General features: G+C 46.8%; 1 protein-coding gene across 5 annotated transcripts in view; it reads right to left on the bottom strand.

The window, feature by feature from the left end:
* Nucleotides 1–1,113: 1,113 nt before the first annotated feature.
* LOC128872088 (homeobox protein caupolican-like) overlaps nt 1,114–19,455 on the bottom strand; it is a 100,520-nt gene continuing 82,178 nt past the window's right edge. For all 5 annotated transcript variants that reach the window (XM_054114422.1, XM_054114423.1, XM_054114425.1 and 2 more), the window contains exons 5-7: nt 17,645–18,638; nt 17,308–17,389; nt 1,114–4,741 (exon numbers count right to left, since the gene is read on the bottom strand). In XM_054114422.1, the coding sequence (XP_053970397.1) occupies nt 17,350–17,389; nt 17,645–18,638 (1,034 nt within the window). In that variant the 3' untranslated portion in view covers nt 1,114–4,741; nt 17,308–17,349. The remainder of the gene's footprint in view (nt 4,742–17,307; nt 17,390–17,644; nt 18,639–19,455) is intronic.

The following is a 19,455-nucleotide window of genomic DNA, read 5'->3' as shown; positions in this document are numbered from 1 at the left end:
TGGAATGGGAGTTATACTGGGTTACCTTTCAGTTTATATAGGTTTATATTATACATAGGTTACTTTTTAGAATTAACTGATGAAAGAATAAGTAGGAGTAACGAATACCCATTTGATTTTCTTTATATTCAATCAAATTTCGCTCGAATAAATTCTTGTAAAATATGGTGTAACGGATAAGGTTCATCTTTCTTTCTACGCTCAAAATTTTTATTTAGACAAGAATTTCATCCTCCTCAGTTCGAGCTCCCCTTCCTCACAGATCCATTGTCCTTCTTTCGAGGACCGCGTATTTTCGTTGGAACTCCGCCCACCGCGAGAAGTACCATTGTTCGAGTGTTCAAAACACAGACATCCTCGTTGTGGAATGTCGGTGTGGCCGCGAAGCGGTTTCGACGCCTCGCGTCGCGCGTGACTAGACTGGCGAATTGCGACTGCTCTACGTGCGAAAATACTTGTCTGCCACGAAAATAATCGCCCGTGCCGGCCTTGACGTCGAACGCGTTCGAAACGCCCGTCTGAAATACCAATTACCCGAATTCAACGTTCGGAAAATATTTTAAATTTGATTTTTAATATATTATTAAACGTTAATAAGCCAGAAGTGGCTATAGGTCTTTTGAGGCAGTCCTATGAGGTGTCGGGGTTTGCTGTAGTGTCCCAGGTCAGGCCTAAAAAGTGATAGTCGAGCAAGTGGTTCACCTCCTCGTGGTTCCCGTCGTGAGTACCTCTGAAAACGTGTTTTAAAAATTGGGCTGAATTGACGATAGCGCGAATTCCTAAAATTTACCGGAATTGAAAATGAATACTGGAATCCACAACTACAAAGATTAATTCTGGTCTGCTTTGATGTTTCTTTAATTATCACAACGACGATCGGACAGTAATTTGACGGATGAACGGGATCGAGAGTGTCCTGGAAAGATCAAGGTTTAAAAGAATAAAAAAGAAAATGAAAAGTGAAAACGTACAACATAATAGTCTCCTTTTTAATATAATGAATAATGGTAGTAGACAATAATAATAATAATAATATAATAATATAATAATAATAATAATATGATGTCGGCAATAATAATAAAATTATAATAATAATAATAATAATAATAATAATAATAATAATAATAGATATATTCTGTCTATATTCACATTCAGAACTATGTACAGTTTAATTAATTTACAATTGAATTCGTACGAACAACCAAATAGAACCTATTAATCATAGTATGTATATATTTATATATTTATATTTATATATCTATATACCTAGTACCTGTATTATGTATATTCACAACAAATAGTTCTCTCTTCTTTCTCACGAGGGTGCGATCGTGTACACAAAACTCTCTCTCCCCTCCTCTTTCTGTATACTCGTTTTTTACCCTTGTTCTCGTTTATATTCCTGTTCTTGTTGTTTATCCGCCTGTTTCGATTCCGACGGGAAGGTACGTTCGACCCTCGTGTCCCTTGGGCTACGCACTGATTATTTACAAAATCATTATCGAGTCTAAAATTATTTCTATACGATATATGTGTCAACGAATGCACGAGCATCGACCGTCCTCGTTAAAGTACACCATAGATGTCCTCTCTTCCACTCGCCTACCTCCACTTCCTCTGTCCGTCTCTCGCATGCACTCTTTCACATTTTTTTTTTTTTTATTGTTTTTAACCTCGCCCATTATCACAGATATAAATAAATGTACTCTTTACAAAACAATGTACAATTTCTCGTTCGCTCTCGCTAATCCCCATTCTTTCTAAACCGTATGCTCACCGACGTGCCACCCTCTTCATCCCTCGGCGATGACACGCACGCACACACGCTCGCATATGCCAAAGTACAAAATGATAGTCGATTTATTTTATTATTTTTCATAATTCCCATTTCACCGTTTCATTCGCTGCTGCCTTGGGTTCCCGATCAGCGAACACGAGACACTCGGCGATCATCGAACATACATCTAAACAATATATTGCACAGAGGAGATTGAAAAGTAACGAGGATAGAGTACGATGCTAATTAAGGTAGATACCGCTTGTGTCGCGATCGACGAATTCTCGTGCGCTAAAAGTGCACAGTGTTCGGGGAACCGGAAGTCTTCGTGGATCGCGAGTGCACGGCGCCCGCGCGAAAAAGGACGAATTTACTCTTAATTAGTTTACCGTCCCGTTCAAGCCACAGTGGCCATTCACTCGCACGATTTCTTTCCAATATTTTTATTCTATAACACAGCGTGGAGACGCCATCTTAAATCTCCACCTTGATACGGAGGACTGAAAGTCGCATTAATGCAAATTAACCACTCCTCATTTCGAGGAACTTCTTTTCTATCGAATTTGCGTGTCTACATTGCACCTATGCACAGCAGCCAATGTTTAAAAAACATGACTCACGGTTATGGGATTTCACCCCTTCGCGTTCGTAGTTCCGATCGTCCAGGCTCCCGATTGTATTCCTTCAAATTCTCCCGAGGCCCAAGACCACTGTGGTTTACGACCTATAGTCCTTTCCAAGAAATTTGACCGACCAAGGGCACTCCCCTGACTGAGATTACGAACAATGACAGTGCTGCAATATATTGAAACGAGGAACTATTACACTGATAAATCCCTTTTCCACCCTCATTTCAAAGACACGCTAGTACATATAATATGTAGGGCCATCGTTCTAGACCTAGGTACTCTCCTGGGAAGGACTCTATCGCGAATTTTACATAGACAAAAATATCATAGTTGTCTTAGGGTCGAAACAAACGAATTGGGCTATTGCCAGGTGTCCCAGGAATAAACTTAGGGTGACAGCCACAGCGGTCTCGATAGCTCTCGACTGATCGGCCAAAATTCTTGAAAACTTTTGCTTTCGTATACACGTTAACGATCCCATTGAGATAATTAAAGAGTTAGCGATATTGTAACAATAGAGTATCTCGTAGCGCCTCGCCGACGAGCCTCGAGGATGACGATTCCTGTCGTCTTCTCAGGTAGAGTGTCCCGCGCGAGTCGCGACGAATCTAAAACTCGACAAACGATAGCATCGACTTGGAACACTTTCCACCAGGTCAGTGGAACTCTTCCAAGTTCTTCTGCTTCGACTAGGTAGCTCAAACATTCGGGATACGATAGCATTCGATAGAAATGGCGATGGAACCTGGAACTCCTTCGCCCAGCCAAGTCGATTCTCTTGCTTGTCGAGCTCTAGCCACAGAAAAGGTTCTCTAAGGGTGTCCTCGCGTTCAGGTCGTCCTGCAAGGCTGCTACTTTGCACGTTGCCCGTGATTCGCGGAGTCCTTGGCTCCCTGGAAGCAACAGGACCCGCGTTCGACGAGTAGTTGGACGTAAGCGTGTCCTAAACTGGTCCTCCCGCTCACGATCAAAGGTATATGTACAAAACAAGGATCGATCCTTGAGACGCGGTGAACGGTTGACTGGTGGTTGCCAAATCGTCGAGTTGGCCTGCGAGTCTACGACCGACCCTCCTATTTACAGAATCAAAGACGTAAAACGCGAGAAGATCGAGGGACACGCGTGACCAGATAACTTGGACACATCGCGCGCGTCGGTTCGTCGATTTCTTCCCTTGTTTACCTTGATAGGCCCCTTTCCCTTTCAATCTACCGAGGGAACGAAGGTTTCTGATGGATTATTATTTTTTGGTATGTAAAGTTGGGAACATTCTTCTGTTTCCCACGTCCACCGTCATGGTGGTCGTTGACACCAGCTGCGGGAAGTGTGACCGGAGGATTCTGAATCTAGAATTAGATTTAAAGCAAGATGTCCTGTGTCAGTCTTACCGGCGAGTCCACTAGCACTGTCTGGACGAAATTTGTATAACTCTCTACAAGATGCTTCTCACTATGGAACTAATCGACTAATATAACGTGTTCCCGATATAAATGTTTACAGAGCCATTCACCCAGGTATTACTATCGTTTTCTTAAAAATCCAGGACAATGTATCCTATTCCAAATCCATCTAACTAAAAACTGGACAGCTATACAGCTGTATCACTTTTCTTTTACAAAAAAATTACACTTGGTCCATAATTTAATAGAATTTGGCAGAAATCACTTCGGTAATATCTGGGTTAATCTCCTGGATCCTGATTTATATCAAGGATGAGCAAAGGGGTGGTTTCGGTTAGCCCATCGCTCGTTGATCGACGAACTACCTGCGATTTTGGATTATTATTCTGTGGTAAATAGTAATCCATCAGTAATTTTCAACCCCTTTTGTGTATCTTCCGTTGCTATAGGAGAAGCAAGAGGTTGCCTCTTCGGGAACTTCAGGGTTCGCTGAATTTCTCGAATACAGGGACGCGACAGACGCGATTCAGCGCACGTCCTCTGGAAGTCTGCTCTCTCCTGGAGTCTTCCTCCCTTACGTACTCGTGCGTAAGCAGGCACTTCGACGTAATTCCCCTAATTCCTAAATCTCCTCTAAGCCGTCTTCGGCCCGACTCGCGCCATCCCTCGTTCGTCTTTCGCAGTGGCAGCTCGCGGAGGGCGGGGACGATTTATGTATCCCTAGTAGTCACCCTTGATTCTTTGCTTCCTTCCTCTGTTCCTTTCGTGCTTCCTCAGCGCCGAGTCTTGGCGCTTCTCGCCTCCGTCCTCTTCCCGTGACCTCTTCTCCCTCCTCGCGGAGCCGAGACGACGCTAATAAATCCCAGGACCTCTCGGGAGCGCGTATTTACAGTCCGGTCCTTGGGTCCCTGCGTCCTCCGCGCCGTGGCTTATTCCTGCAACATAGAAACGAGAAAAGACTTAGCTTCCGCCATGTTAGTCTTCCCTGTTTTAGAGAAGAAGGGGTAGCACGTGGTGTAGCTCGAAGGTGGCTCGACGAGGGGCAGTGTTTCGGGAGGGTGGCACGCGTTGTCGCGAAAGGTAAGCTTGCGCGGGACATGAGGGAAGGGGACAGGATTAAGACAGGCAGGAAGTTGGTTCTGTTAGGGGTTAGACAATCTACTCGTTTCTTAAACCCTTCAGTGCCAATTTTGCAAGTATATTTTAAACTTCGTGACGTTAGAGCTACTAAAGCTAAAACAAGAAGGTTATTCTACTCCACTCTTGAGGGCTTGTATCGCTACTATAATGGTCTTCAAACTATACAACACCTTCGTTTAAAACTTTTACTGCGTACGCAATTTTTTAACGTAAAATCGTCAAAATTTCCTTGGTCACTCATTAGAATATTTTGATTACTCATTCAATGCTACCCTTCCAAAGACTCCCAGGCAACGATAGTCGCATACCAATGCGTGATCCCGTTAATAACAATAATAACAAGGCCAAAGAAGGCGAAGAAGCGCCACGATGAACCGGTACACGGATGAACGCCGTGACGACGTTCCATTTGCAGCTCAGAGGCGTCGTGTAGCGACTCGCGAGAGAAGGTAGAAGCGGGTATCAGGCGTGCCGATCGTAGTGGTACGTGCACACAGGACTTGTCTACCAGGTGAGACACGGTAATCGCGTATCGATAGCCAGCCACGACGTATACAGCTCCGATCCACCGCAACGCCGACGTATATAGCTCTCCGCTAATAGTTAACTATGATCTTACAAGCCGTTTACATCCACCCGATCTGGCCGCAGTTGCGAAAACCTGGCTGCTCCTAGCGCGTTACAACCTCTGTCCACCCGTGGATAAGTGCGCTTTAGGGATTTCGAGTCGTCACTCTTTCCTAGCGTCCTAATGGAGCGGTGAATCGAGCGATATCATTCGGTGCTTTCTCATGGATTCTTACATTTTCCGACTGATGGATCAAAGGTGGAGAATAATCTAACCTGTTCACAGAGTGAGTTTTAGAACTATGTGTTCCGTGCACATTTCATACGTGGACTTTCATGTATAGCGATTTAAATGGCTGTTTCCTACGTAATCGCCAGAGTTAAGTATGCTGCAAAAGGTTCCTGCACCCGCGTAATAGGAACGAGCAAGTTACCAAAACTGTAAGGGTCCGCGAAGTGAAACTCAACGCTTCCAAAACTAAACGGTTGCACCGATCGATTTATCATCCGGAAGAGCCGACACGGTTGCAATGAAAAATCGATCCTGGACAGGAATTACTCGGCAACGCAGAATTTCTCCACGTCCAGCCAATTGGCGGCTCGGACAGATGTACAGGAAGAGTCCGTCGCGTGTTTCGCCAGTAACACGCGTAATTCCACGGAACAGGATCTCGCTGTGGAAACCCGAGAGTGCAATATATCTTTGAAACGTAGCTTGCGCCGACGTGGCCCCGAACGGAGGTCATTTATCGCGCGATTAGGGCCAGCCTCTAAAATCGTTCTCAGGTCCTGACGATTAGGCGGGCCCGATAACGACGACAATCGCGACTCCGCAATTATACGCGCGGTTCTACGGTCAGAACAACCGGTTCTCGAGGCGCTACCAACGTAAGACCAGCGAAAATATCCGCCACTGGCGTTCGTAAACTCGTAACCAGACTATTACTCGAGCGGTTACGTCGCCACCGCGCTGGGATCGACTCTGTATACCCTGCAAGCGGTTATCGTTACGCGATTACCGTGTCTCAGCCGGTGCACGAGCTGGCAATGCATTTTCCCGTGCCATCGACACAGTCGATGCACCCTCTTCGACGTCGTTTATTTCGTTTCATGGGCGTGCTACTCGGACCCGCGCTTACAAGGTGTATGGGAATGTATTTATGGAAAATTCACGAGTGAGAAAAGATCGTCGTCGAATAGAGGATATTAGACTGCTTTAAATTATTTTACTTGTTGGTAGTTAGATGGTAACCAGAGTTGCCATATATTAACAAGTGTATAGCAGGATGGTTCTGTTCCCGAGAGTCTCAGAGTCTGTATGCAGAGGATACTTCAAATAGGTCGAACAAGCCTGGAGATGGGAGTTCCTCGTACATAGAAAAATCGAAAAGTTGCGTATCGTTTTGCGATGTGCGCTTCGTCGTTAAATGTCGCGAAAAATTTTGCACACGAATGGAAGAGTGACTCACTGAGCTAGACGGTTACCGTCGAGCCCGTTACATGTGTCACCATTGCGGCGAACCGCGGTTTTATATCACGCAACTACACAAACGATCACGGTGTATCTGGCTTCGTGATTAAAATCGACGCGCGTTTCGCCGCGACAGACCCGATCGTGTCTAGAGTAACTACGTTACAGAAGTTATTTAAGATCGGGTCGCTGTCTTCGATCTCGAGTCAGCCAAACAACACCCTAATTCTAATGAAGTCATACAAGCACTTCTATTAAGCGCATTTTACTGAACAACTTTACACATAGGTACGTGCAAGAACAGATTGCTTGCATTGAATAGTCTTTCACATCGACAGTTTTCACGGAAAATCATGCGCCACCAAAGGAATTTTAATCCAAATATAGATAAATAAGCAGAGTCCTACGACATCCTCCAAATAGCGGAGACCGTTCCAGGAATATTATTAACCAGTGAAAGAAGGCAGGATTGCCCGACGATGAATGTTGATTAATTAAAAATTATAGCAGGCGAATTCGCTGATCGTCGAGATTAATTAAGCGAAGACGAACCCAGAAACGGACCGCGAGTCGCAATAACTCGACCCTCACCGCGTTACGTAAGGTTTCCACGAATCGAACTTCTTCGCTCGGTTCCTTCTGTCGAATTTGCATACGTAACGACAGCTCCCAAAGTACATTCCGATCGTGGTTCACCGCTCGAATCCCCAAAATCACTGGCATCCGATATTATCGGATCCGTGGAACTCGGCTGCCCGAACGTTACGCTATTCGAAGATTCGCGCGATTCGTCGACCAGAACTGCCATTGTTTTTTTTTTCTTTTATACAGAACGATAGTTTTCTTTGTTCGCCAAAATTTAAAAGGGAATCAGACATTAAGTTGGGCTCGCGACTGATTTGCAAATAGCCATCCAAATGGCCATCTTCTCATGTAACACGAATCAGGGCTGCCATTGTTCTCGTTTCTTTTGCGAATTTTCATCACAGTGAAATATTATCCATCGTGAAATTTGAATAGAGAGATAAATGTTTGCCTCGCGAGGAATAGACACTCGCTGATTAAATTAACGCGCTCGAGTGTACAGCGTCGAGCTACCTTTCCGCGTTTTCGCGGCTTACCGCAAGCATCAGTTGGATTTTATTACTTCTCTGTACTATTTTATTTGTAGTGGGCTACGGGCTATCGAAGGGAAATGGAAGCAATTTGCAACGAGGTGAGTTCATGCCTTGGCGTGACGAGGAGATGAACGTACCTCGTGAAATTCACTTAACCGGTTGCTTGGGTAATACGGTCAACCGAGTTATTCCGAGTATTAACTTGGTCGTCACAGGTGCATTAATTACGTAGTTACATAATAAATGCATAATCGGTTCGATAAATTACGTTGCAACAAGTATTAAAATATCAGAGTGAAAGGGAGGATACTCGTTTGGAAAAATAGAGTACTTTGTCGATAGTCTAGAGCGTCCTGTCGGTAAGACTCGGCAATGTAGAGCCCTAATCGATCGAAGGATTTATCGACAGAGCTTTCTACATTGCATTCAAAGCGGTCTGTATTATCGATTGTGTCTCCAACGTTCATCTTTTGAACTGTGTGGAGTATCCAAAGAGGTTGTAGCAGTTGAAGACTTCCACTATCGTTTCTAGTAATGGGAACAACATCTTCGTAACGTTAATATGTTATCCAGTTGCTAATATAAATAGTTAGATAGAACCTTTCCCACTGCTTTCTATAGATACCTCGTTCTAGATGAACCACGACCACTAAACGCATTCAAGTAAATGAGTCTATAATTGTTCCGAACTACGAATAGGATAATTAGGTCTCCTGTCTGTAGCTGGCATCATTGCTCGCAAAAATCCAAAGCGAACGGAATGTTGCTTCGCTCGTATTACTCGAAACGGGAATGATATCGGGAATCGTAGCTCCGTAGCGAGAATTCTTTCTCTTCGATTTACTAGAAAGTCCTCGGAATCTAGCGTGGAGCATCCGCTGGATAATTGAATATTCGTATCTCGCCAGGCGAATTATGAAAATGGCTCACCTAACTGTTAGGAGTTAACAGCGAGTGTAGACTTTCACGGTTCGAATCGGAGGATAATTTTCTGTGGGATTCCTGGCCGCGCGCTTTCACGGGGCCAACTAATGAGCTGGTTTGGTACTGTTTTTAGAGATTTGCACGCTCTACTAAACGGTAACAATGGGATCGATAAAGATTTTGACGAAAAAATTAACCAGAAGTAGAGTCTAGTAATAATCAAATTCCTTAAATTACGTTTCCCTCTGTAGCTGTAATAGTGAATATATAAGAGATGTATAGCAAGCAAGCAAGATAGATGCAAGCAAGATAGATGCAAGCAAGGAATTATATCAGATATTAACGTCGAAGCACCGAGAAAGATTAAAGCGAGCGATCCAAGCGCGGAAACAATTACCCCCCGACGCGATTTACGATCCATCGCAGCGGCGCTGGCGGGATTTTTGCTCCACGGGGTTCGATTCAAACGAGACACCGTGTACCCATTTGTTCGACGTTTCAACGGCGTGTGACAGTGGTGTAACGGTGCTCGACGAATATTTCAAAAGGCTACGGGCTATCTGTTGGCTCGGCGAGCCGAGGCGTGGCGCGCCTCTCTTCATTTCGCTCCTCGTTCGTCCTTCCCTGGCCTGTGCAGCGCACGAAATGACGCGAAACCGGATGACAAATGTCACGTGATTACGGAACAAGTCGTTTTAAGAGTACCCCGGTGTGTCGTTTGAACGTCGCTTTCTCGCGGACGTAAGGCCTCAAAGATAAGCGTTGTACCAGAGTCTTTTCGTGTACCTTTCACGAGCGACCTCGTTGCATCACACACTGGATCATCCCATAGATAGGCAGACTAATTTATTCGAAAAATTTGTCCGTTGATGACCGAGAACAGGGACTGAGTCAGTAGCACCAAAACATTTTTAGAGAGAAAAACATCGTCGTTACTAGGCTAGCATTGTTGAATGATTGTATGACTGATTTGCATATCGATTTAATTTTAATTCTTCAAGTGCTAAGGTTAAAATCACGTCCATCGGACGTGCAACTCACCTGAAGAACGTCGCGCGCGCGCCGAAGGCGTGATCCGCCTTGAGCTTATCGTATCAATTGCATTCATGATTGTATTAAAAAATTCCATAATTTCCAATGCTTGTCGTACTTCTAATAAAACTGTAGCTTTAAAACTTAAATTTCTATCAAGCAAACACTAGCATCCATAAATCACCATATCGCAGTTTAATGTAAGTATTATAATTCATCCTAAATACCTGACTAGTACAGCTACCTCTAAGAGTGAAAATGGTAAATGTACCTTTCCTGAAATTTACCAGCGTATCAGGAATTGAGTAATAGAATCTCTTAGAAATACCTCCGCCGGAGCGAAGTCGTCGGAGATTAAACGACGCTAATTAGCCCGTCGACAGTGTCAAATTCGGCTGTCAAGCGCGAAGATAGACTGAGAGGTTCGACCGAGTAAGAGATTAACCGCGATCCGCGTGGTTTCGTAACTTCACTTTTCTTGTATCCGTTATAGATAACGGAAAACGGATTTGTTGGCTCGTATTAAAAGCTTCGCAATTACGGGAACCGATAAACCAGCTCGACGATTCGTCCCGGAGAGAAATTCGTTCTTAGAAAGGTGGACGTGAAAGCTGAAATTTCGTGCAGTCTCGTTAGGTTGAGCGTATAGTTTCGACGCTCGTCGATTCATGGGCGTCCTATTCATGAATATTCCGCGATTCTGGACACTCTGTCGAGTTTGAATAAACGAACGGCGCTGCCTCTATCGAGCCTGGATACATCGTGTCTGATGTACGATGAATTTCATATAAAGGATGAACACACTCGGGTGGCTCTCGGGCGATCAAAAGGACAGTGTTACCGAAAAATGACACTATCATACGGAAATAAATAATTCATTTCGATCAGTACACAGGTGTTCCTTCTATAATTAAAACGTAAATTGTGTGTTTTAAAATAAACAACCATCGTGAAAAGTACAAGATTTAAATAATTTCTTATTATAATATCTTTTCTTGACATTATAAAGCAACTTTTCAAGTAGTTTAGATATCTATCGTAACTGTATATCTATTCCATCCTATTAATTCTACTGTTAATTATTGTATCATTCTTAAGCACTCAACAGTCTCAGATACACACGCTTAATCTTCCCTGATTCAGTCCAAACAGCTTACGCCCACTCTGCCTACGAGTCGCTGGCTTCTCGGTGATTTCAATACAGATTTCTGCGTAAGCGGTGTCGTCCAGTACTCGCCACGCAGAAACGATGACAGAAACGCGTCCTCGAGTTTTTTCCACTCCAGCGTCAAAACATCTTCCTCCCTCCCACTCTGATAGTCGAGGGATCATTGGATAACCCGGATTAAGATCTCAGGAGAGCGTCCCTCTCGTGAGCGCAGAGGTTCATGCTCGTGACGGTAATTTATCCGTAATCGTGACGATGATCTGGGACCCAGGTGATGCGACTGACGTGTACAACGTGATGTCGTAATTTAACGCGGGGAAGGTCACGTGGAGGGGGGTGGCAGAGATAGAGAGAAAAAGAGGGAAAAAGCAGTGGCATGTTACCATGTAGGCGAAACATTCAGGACTCTAATCACAGGAGGCTTTCGAATACAAATGTTTCAAGTAAATACTTCAAACCTTTTTCGTCAATCTACTTAATATACAAAGCAATAAGCTCTATCGCGAACCATACGGATTGTTTCTGAACAATTGGTTTGGTTTGGAAGCTGTCTAATTTCGTAACTATGTTGTCTCGATAAAATAAGATGAAACTTTTATGTATGTACTCGTTTCTTTGTTTGGATGTTACCTGCCAAGTTCCATTTTTTCTTGAACTTCGCGTAGGTGTATATAACACACCACTGACAGAGAGAAAAGAAGAGATCTCGTGAAATCGACACGTGCTCCAGTGGAACGCGTCGACTGCTACGACACCCTGGAGAAACGAGACGAGCGGGCCGATCGCCAGGAACGATAACGCGACGCGGATTTCAATTCCTCGCCGTGTTAACGCGACTACATCGCGAGACAAACATGGTGTTTAATGGAAACTCGTCTGGCAATTACCCTGCTGTGCGTTATCTCGAGCGACGAGTCCCTCCGTGCACGCATCGTCCTCGGGAAACGAGCCGTGGAAATTATAAAGATGGAAGCGATCACCAGGTACCCTCAAATTACCAGCCAGCCTCGTAATTTAGCAATTATACAAGCGGACGATCTTAAACAGAGGTGTGAGTGATCTATGCGACGATTAAAACACGTTCAACTGGAGTAATTAAAAAGGTGACACAGTTGTCTCCTGGATCTTTCATGTCTTCCTTGTGTGAAAATCAACGAGGCTCCTTCTAGTCTTTTTTATCTACTCAACTGAATGCTGAAGTTAATGTTGTATGGATATTTGGGAAGGTTGTTGGCTATATTACGAATGAAAAATTAATTCTGCAGGTAGGACTATGTGTAGATATAATTAAACCATGAACAAGAATATGTAATTGCTTCGGTTGATAAATGAACAGTGCCAACGTCTTTTCTTAATGTAGCCTCTACATTGAGAACAGAAAGTTTGCACACGGGAATGTAATTGAATTATAGAATAATCGTTGGTTAATTAAAAATTGATTATTCATAGCCAGGAAATGACCGTGTCGCGCGTTATCTCGCGAGTCATACCTTGTCTTTGCATAGACACGTTGTCCATGGCGACCGAGCGTGGAAATTATAAAGATCGAAGGACCGATCAAGTCCCGTCAAATTACCGGGTAGCACTGCGATTTAATAATTATCCAGGCGGACGCGACGGCTCGACATACGTGTTTTTCCGCGAGATCTCCTATCTGCCCCGCGCTGATAACTCAAACAAGTCGGGCAGCGACTACTCTCTATTTAATTGTATAATTATAATATTCTGGCCCGCTGATGGTTGTATTAACGACGACCAACGGCATATTTTCCAGCGAGATCCACGGCGCGATTAATTGGGGAGTGGCGCGGGATAATTAGGAATTATCCTGATAAGTGGAAAAACACGACGCTCTCGGGGAAAGAGATTTTTCTTGAGGAACCTCGACCTCGGGTAAGGTGGTAGCCTTTGAAAGTATTCCGTGTGAGTCGGAAAATTGATTAAAAAACCGCGAGGGTCGAATGGAAAACGAAGCAGACGTTTGCATAATTTTAGATTAACCCTCCGTTACATGATCCGCTCGATCAAGAAACTCGGTCGAAACAATTCCTGCAATGTTTCTTGAGGAAATTTTTACAGGATTTGCGCGTTACACATGTTCGCGTGGGAACCGTGGATTCAGTCACGTATTGTACGTCTGCAGCATTAATTAATTAACGAATATATAAATAGCTGAAGAACAATTCCTATTTCGAGGCGTGACATTAAAGTTATATACGTAAAGGATTAAACGATGATGTCTGGATAAATCTGACTGGGAACGGGACGTGACGAGGGGTCTTAGAAAAATTTTGAGGCTTCGAGATACTTGTTCATCGCTGATAACATGTCAGCAACAAATGGTGGCGACAAGCTTCGGCGAACAAGTGAAAAGTTAAACACAGAATCGAATAATAGGAGCGTCTTCTAAAGCAGAGGAGGATGGAAAGTCACTCGCATTATTCAGGAGAGAAATTTCCAGGGTTAAATTGCGTACGCCCAGGAGTGTTCCAGAGGATGGAGATGGGTCTCCACGGTTTTAGCAAGTTCTCCGGTTACCCAGGTAGCAACGAAGCCGGCGGCCATCCGAGGACGTAAATCCGGGCTACCGTTTCGGCCCTGAAGATCGCACGATCTGCGCCGCGGTGTAATAAAGCCGGGGGATCGCGCATCGTGCGGCAGCGGAGGATCTATCCTGGGCAGAAATGAGGTTCGAGGACAAAGAAGGACGTGGCTCGAGCAGGTGAAACACCAAGAATTCCAGAAACGTGGTCTCTGAGAGCAGAAGAGGACTTTCCAGGACCAGGATTCGAGATCTCGCGACTGAACCAGAGACGATTCAGAGACCAAGAATCGCCGGAGACGAAGAAAGAAAAAATCGCGACGACTTTGAAGGATTTATCGAGCGGACACTTGATTTACAATCTCCTGGACTTTAAAGTCGATGTAAAAATTTGGACAAATTTAAATTTTACGTAAAATTATTTACTATATCGCTAAATATCAACCTCAACGTTCCACCCAGGTACAAGGATTACCGCGATAAGCCCCGGTGGTCGCGAATTTTATGGGGACGCCGTGGGACCGTGTAAATATCGCGAGCAGGAAGGGGCCAGACGGATGGCCGTCGGCGGAGGTCAGGCCGTGGGGCCAGACCCAGATTGGGAGTTCACCACCCAACCTAATGGCAATTAAATATCCCCGCGCTAATTGGCAATTATAGGCCCACCGTAGGGTGTCGAGGGTGTCTCACCGCTCTCTGTTCTCCCGAACGTCACACACACCTGAGGTTTCGATCTCTTTCGCCTGGCGTTCGAGGAGGGAACGAAGGGGAGAGAAAAAAAGGAGCAAGTCCGGCAGGTAGGTGCAACAAGAGGCACTCCTCTCGCGCGATCTGGAGCTTATACGTATACCTGGCTCCCTGTACCCGGGGCTGACCGACGGACGGAGGGGTCTGGCGACCGATCGAGATGGTCCAGGAGGGAGTTCAGGATGCGAGCCAGAGAGTGTTATAGGCGTCCAGGCCACGGGGCCCCAAAGGTCCCTCGGTACGCGCGCCCGCAGAACGAGGGGCCAGAGAGGGGGGCCCGAGGTGACGACAGCGAAAACTAGTTTATTTGGGACGCGGCTATAAATTAGGATCAGATCGCCACGCGATAAGAGTACCGGCTAACACCCGGTTCCCTTCGAAAGGATCCCTCTTCACGCCGCTGTTCTCTCTTCCCTCGACTTCTTTCAGCAGGCAACCTACGAAGAAGAGACAACGAGGACGCGTCCTCCTCGTCGCGCCTATGCCCGACCATCCTCCGGCGGTTCGTCGTCTCTATCCGACCGAATAATTCCGGAATGTTGGTCCTTTTGTGCGAAATAAGCGATCTGACGCTAATTAGGGCGCTGGAATATACGAACGATGCTAAATTTGCTGCGAAGTTACTGCCGGTCGGATGGCTTCTCCGTTCTTGCTTTGCCTTTCCTTCGATAACTAAATACGTTTTGCAACTGTTTGTTATCGTTCAACGGAAGAATTTAGCGGCTCACTATCGACAACAGCGAACGGAAGGGCTCCAACAAATGGAGCCATCTGTATTTAAAACAAAGTTGATCTTCATATATTCCTGACGCGTCCACCTACGGAAAAATTAATAACACCAGAATATGCCCCACTCGATATCATTTAAGTTTCCTATGAAACATTTTTCGCTCCATTTCCACTATTAGATAGGTTATCAAAGAAATGAGAAACTTCCACCATAAATGTTTGAAAATTCATGTTCTCCAATCGATTCCTGCCCACGGTTTTCGACGCACACGTGAATTCGCAACCTATCGCGATAACTTTTGACCTCCTAACCCGACGTTGGGATGACCAAAGTGTCAATGAACACAGTACGTCCATACGAAAGTATACAATCGACCGATCTCTTCGAACGAAGATTCGGATCTATAACGGCGTGTGTGTCTGCGCGTCTTTTTTGTCAAAAAACTGGTCCTGGCTTGTTTACACCGTCGAGGAATCAGATAACCTTGAATGGCGCGATACCTTCGAGATGCGCGACGAAACGAGCGAGGAAAAAAATCGGAGTAGAAAAGCCCTGGAGATGAATCTGGCGAATCGTTTGTAAGGAAACGAGGGAACAACCGTTTCGAGATCCCCACCTCGAGCCTCCCACCCTCGTCACCGTCTCACTCTGGCCGCAGTCTTGAATGGAATGAAGTCTCAGCCATTCTGAAGGCGATTTAACGATCGCTCGACTACTACGGATAACCACTTTTCTATCTTCTCGCCGAGTTTTCTCCGTCCGAGCACTCCGCCGTATTAGCGAGACGTTCACAATCGATATCGCCCGCGGAAATAGGTGCGAGTCTGCTTTCCGATACCAGCTGTCGGGCGACTCGGGGTAAATCGGGAATATCGTTCTATCTTCAATCCTCGGTTTAATATAAATTCTAATATGGGATTGAATATCGGTCTAATTTCGTAGCTTGATTTAATATCCAGTCTAATGCAGGTTTCGGTATCTAATTTTGAGGTGAATATACTCTAAAGATATGATCGAAAGCCACGGGAATTGAATAATTATTACGTTGAAGCTAATAAAACGAAAGTGTCGATAATACACATTTAGCATCGCTTGGTATCTGTAAATTTTGTAAACGCGTTTTGTAAAATGCTGACTTTGACTCGTGCATGGGTCGTAAACCTACAACCACATCGAAGCTTCGAAGACCAAGGTTTACACGTAAGCTTAGATAAATGCAGCTTGTAATTCCTGGATGCCTCGAAGGCCCGAGCTTTCTCCATCCCTGCGCGCGAGTACGCGAGCAGGACCGCGGTCAGTCAGCATCGCGACAGGTTCAGGTGTGCCCGAGAGCACGGTGTTCCCGTGCAGCCGAACACTCTCGAGCGGTCAGAACGCAGCGGGACCGTGCGCGAGAGAAAGACGCGGGCAGCCAGCGGTGATTCCATTCACTGATTGAAATCTCCGTCCATTTGTCACTGTCAAGAAGGTGGCGATAGCCTCTCTTCTCTCCCGTTCCTTCCCTCCTTCCCGGTCGCTCTCTCGCTCGCTCACCTACCCGTGGACTGCCCACACGCTACCCGATACCCGATACTATTATTATTTCAACGCGAGTCCGTGCCTAACGACCAATCGACACGCCGGATATTAATTTCTTATCGATATCCCCGCAGTGGATCGCCGATCGAGCGACGCCGTCCCGCTCGATCTTCTCCCGAACGCGCCATTCCGCCGATTCGCGAACCGATTACGCGCTCGTGTACTCCGTACCCTCCTCTCGAAGCCCCCATCCTCGTGCCTTTTCCCATTCGCGAAATGAATTACGATCCGCGTGGTACAGCGCCGCGCGATTAGCGTTCCCGCTGTAAACCCGATTTGTCAGCGAGTCCTGCGGGACGCGCTGGAACGCGACTCCTTCTTTTAGCTCGCGAAGTGATTCATCCGCGACATTTCCTTAACGCGACGTCGCGCGCGTCAGAGGAACTCTGCTCGATATTTCTGGATGGGATCAGGTTTACACGGTGGCAAAAAATGGGGTTTCGATTCGACGACGAAACCGGTCGAACCGAGCTGCTTCACTCACCTCGAGGGACGCGACGGTGATCCGACGTTGATCCAGCGCTCCTTAGACCGGCGATACGAACCCGCTACCCATCGACTGCGACCTGGAACAAATAGTTTCGAACGTTATCCTGGTTGCACGTTCATCGGCTGTGAGAATCTGTGGTTTCGTAAGATGAAGAGTCTCTAACTTTTTAACGGCTGTGCAAGAATGAGGTGAATACGGTTAGAGTACGTAGGTAAATATTACGATTACGGTACTATCTATCTTCAAGTTACGCGACACCTCGACCGATAGCCTAACAACCTTCGTATCTGAATTACGTCCAGGTTTCTAAATAACCATCGTTCGCACCTACCCTTTGTAGAACGGCTTGAACGCGGTGGTAGCCTCCGTGGGCGGCAGGCTGGCAGTAGTTTGATGCTGATGGAGGATGGAGTTCTGTCCCGCGGGTGAGAAGTCTTTGTGGGGTGACGTCTGTAGCCTGGAGCTGAAGGAGGAGGCGCTACTGGCCGAGCCGGAACTCGTGGACAGATAGCCAGCGGCTGGATGACTCGCTCCGTACGGATTTGGATTACCGTTGGTCGTGGCGTTGGCGTTGCCACCAGTGCAGTAGCCGGCCGGTGGTCCCTGGATCACTCCATTCGGTGTAGCCACCTTCATGTTGGGCGGTGTCTGTGGTGGAGTGTCCGTACCAACCTCGGGAAACCCCGCCGCCGCCGAGGAGGATGCGCTCGAGCTCGAACCGGACGAGGAGTTTGGGTTGTAGTGGAGCTGACCACCGGAGGAGGACGAGAGGAATCCTCCGTATCTCGTCGCCGCGCTCGAGTACGGAGCGGTCGCCGCAGCAGAGGGACTCATCGACGCGGAGGAGGGCAACGCGAACGAGCCGAGGTTTCCACCTCCGCCACCACCACCCGCGCTTCCACCGCCTCCGCCGCCGCCCGAACCGAGCCAAGGTTGCTGGGAATGATGATGGTGGCCTTGGTTGGGCAGGTGATGCTGCTGTTGCTGCTGGGCGTAGTGCTGCTGATGATGGAGGTGGTGGTATTGCTGGTGATGGGGATGCGTGGGCGGTGGCGGCGTTTTGCAGGCCGCGGTATCCGCCAGAGACCAAATTTTCGGCTTGGTGGCGGGTATGGGTACCCCGGCCGCGCTGCAGTCGGACTTTATGCCCTCGTCTTTCAGGTGGTCCTCCCCGGCGTACCCTTGATGATGATGGTGATGATGCTGCATCGCGTGGTGAAAGGGATGCTCCCCTCGTCGCGGGTCCTCCTCGAGATCCAGGTCGTCCTCGTCGTCCAGGTCCTTGTCGTGCTGCAAGTGCTCCGCTTTCACGTGCCTCATCGGCTCTGCAAACAGACCGTAACCGTCAATTTAGTAAATTGCCCTTGCGCGAGTGCTCGGGCGACCGACCGTCTACGAGGATGGGTAAAAAGTTTTCGAGTGGTCGATGGAGGCTATGTCGAATGCTGCGAGTACATTTTTTCTATTTAGCGATACGTTTACTTCTTATGGGACATTTGGAGCGTAGGGTAACGTACGTTATTAGCGTCTGCGAGGTTTGCCCAAGGGAGTCGAAAGAATCGAGAGTGGATCGAATCAAAGCGAATGGCTAATGGCTCGTGAAACCTCTTCCTTCTCGTCAAGGATGGAGCGCAACGGAACGCGTTTTCCGCGAGACTAATAGAAAATTCAATACGGTCAACGGCGTATCGCGTTACCCTTGCACCCCTCGTTATTCGGCCTCGACGCGATGTCGGAATTAATGGTTTATAATCCCTGGTGTGAAAGCGAGATCCACGCGAGTCGCCGTATCGGTAGCTGCGAGGGGTCGACGGCGCCGGAGAAACGGCAGAAAAGAGTCTCCTCTCCCTTGCACCCTTGCGCAGTTAAGCTGTAAGGGATGCTGTGAAAAAAAAGGGAGCGGAGCCTTCAACCACTTTGAGGCGCGAGAGATTTTAGCTCCCCCTCGAGGCAGAGAACCGGCCGAGGGAGAATAGGGAAGCTGTATCCTTTTTCCCTTTCCTTCCGTCGGCTTCATCCCTCTCGCTCAACTCTCTCGGGGCACTCTAGGATCGTCCCGAACGTCTGCCAGCTAGCCAGCCAGCCAACCGTCGAGCCAAGCCAGCCAGTCAGTCAGGGGTGAGAATTTCATTAAGAGGTTCG

Source organism: Hylaeus volcanicus, chromosome 2 (assembly GCF_026283585.1).
Source record: "Hylaeus volcanicus isolate JK05 chromosome 2, UHH_iyHylVolc1.0_haploid, whole genome shotgun sequence".
In the NCBI taxonomy this organism is placed as follows: domain Eukaryota; kingdom Metazoa; phylum Arthropoda; class Insecta; order Hymenoptera; family Colletidae; genus Hylaeus; species Hylaeus volcanicus.
The sequence above is the reverse complement of the archived record's forward strand: the minus strand, read 5'-3'. Positions and strand labels throughout refer to the sequence as shown.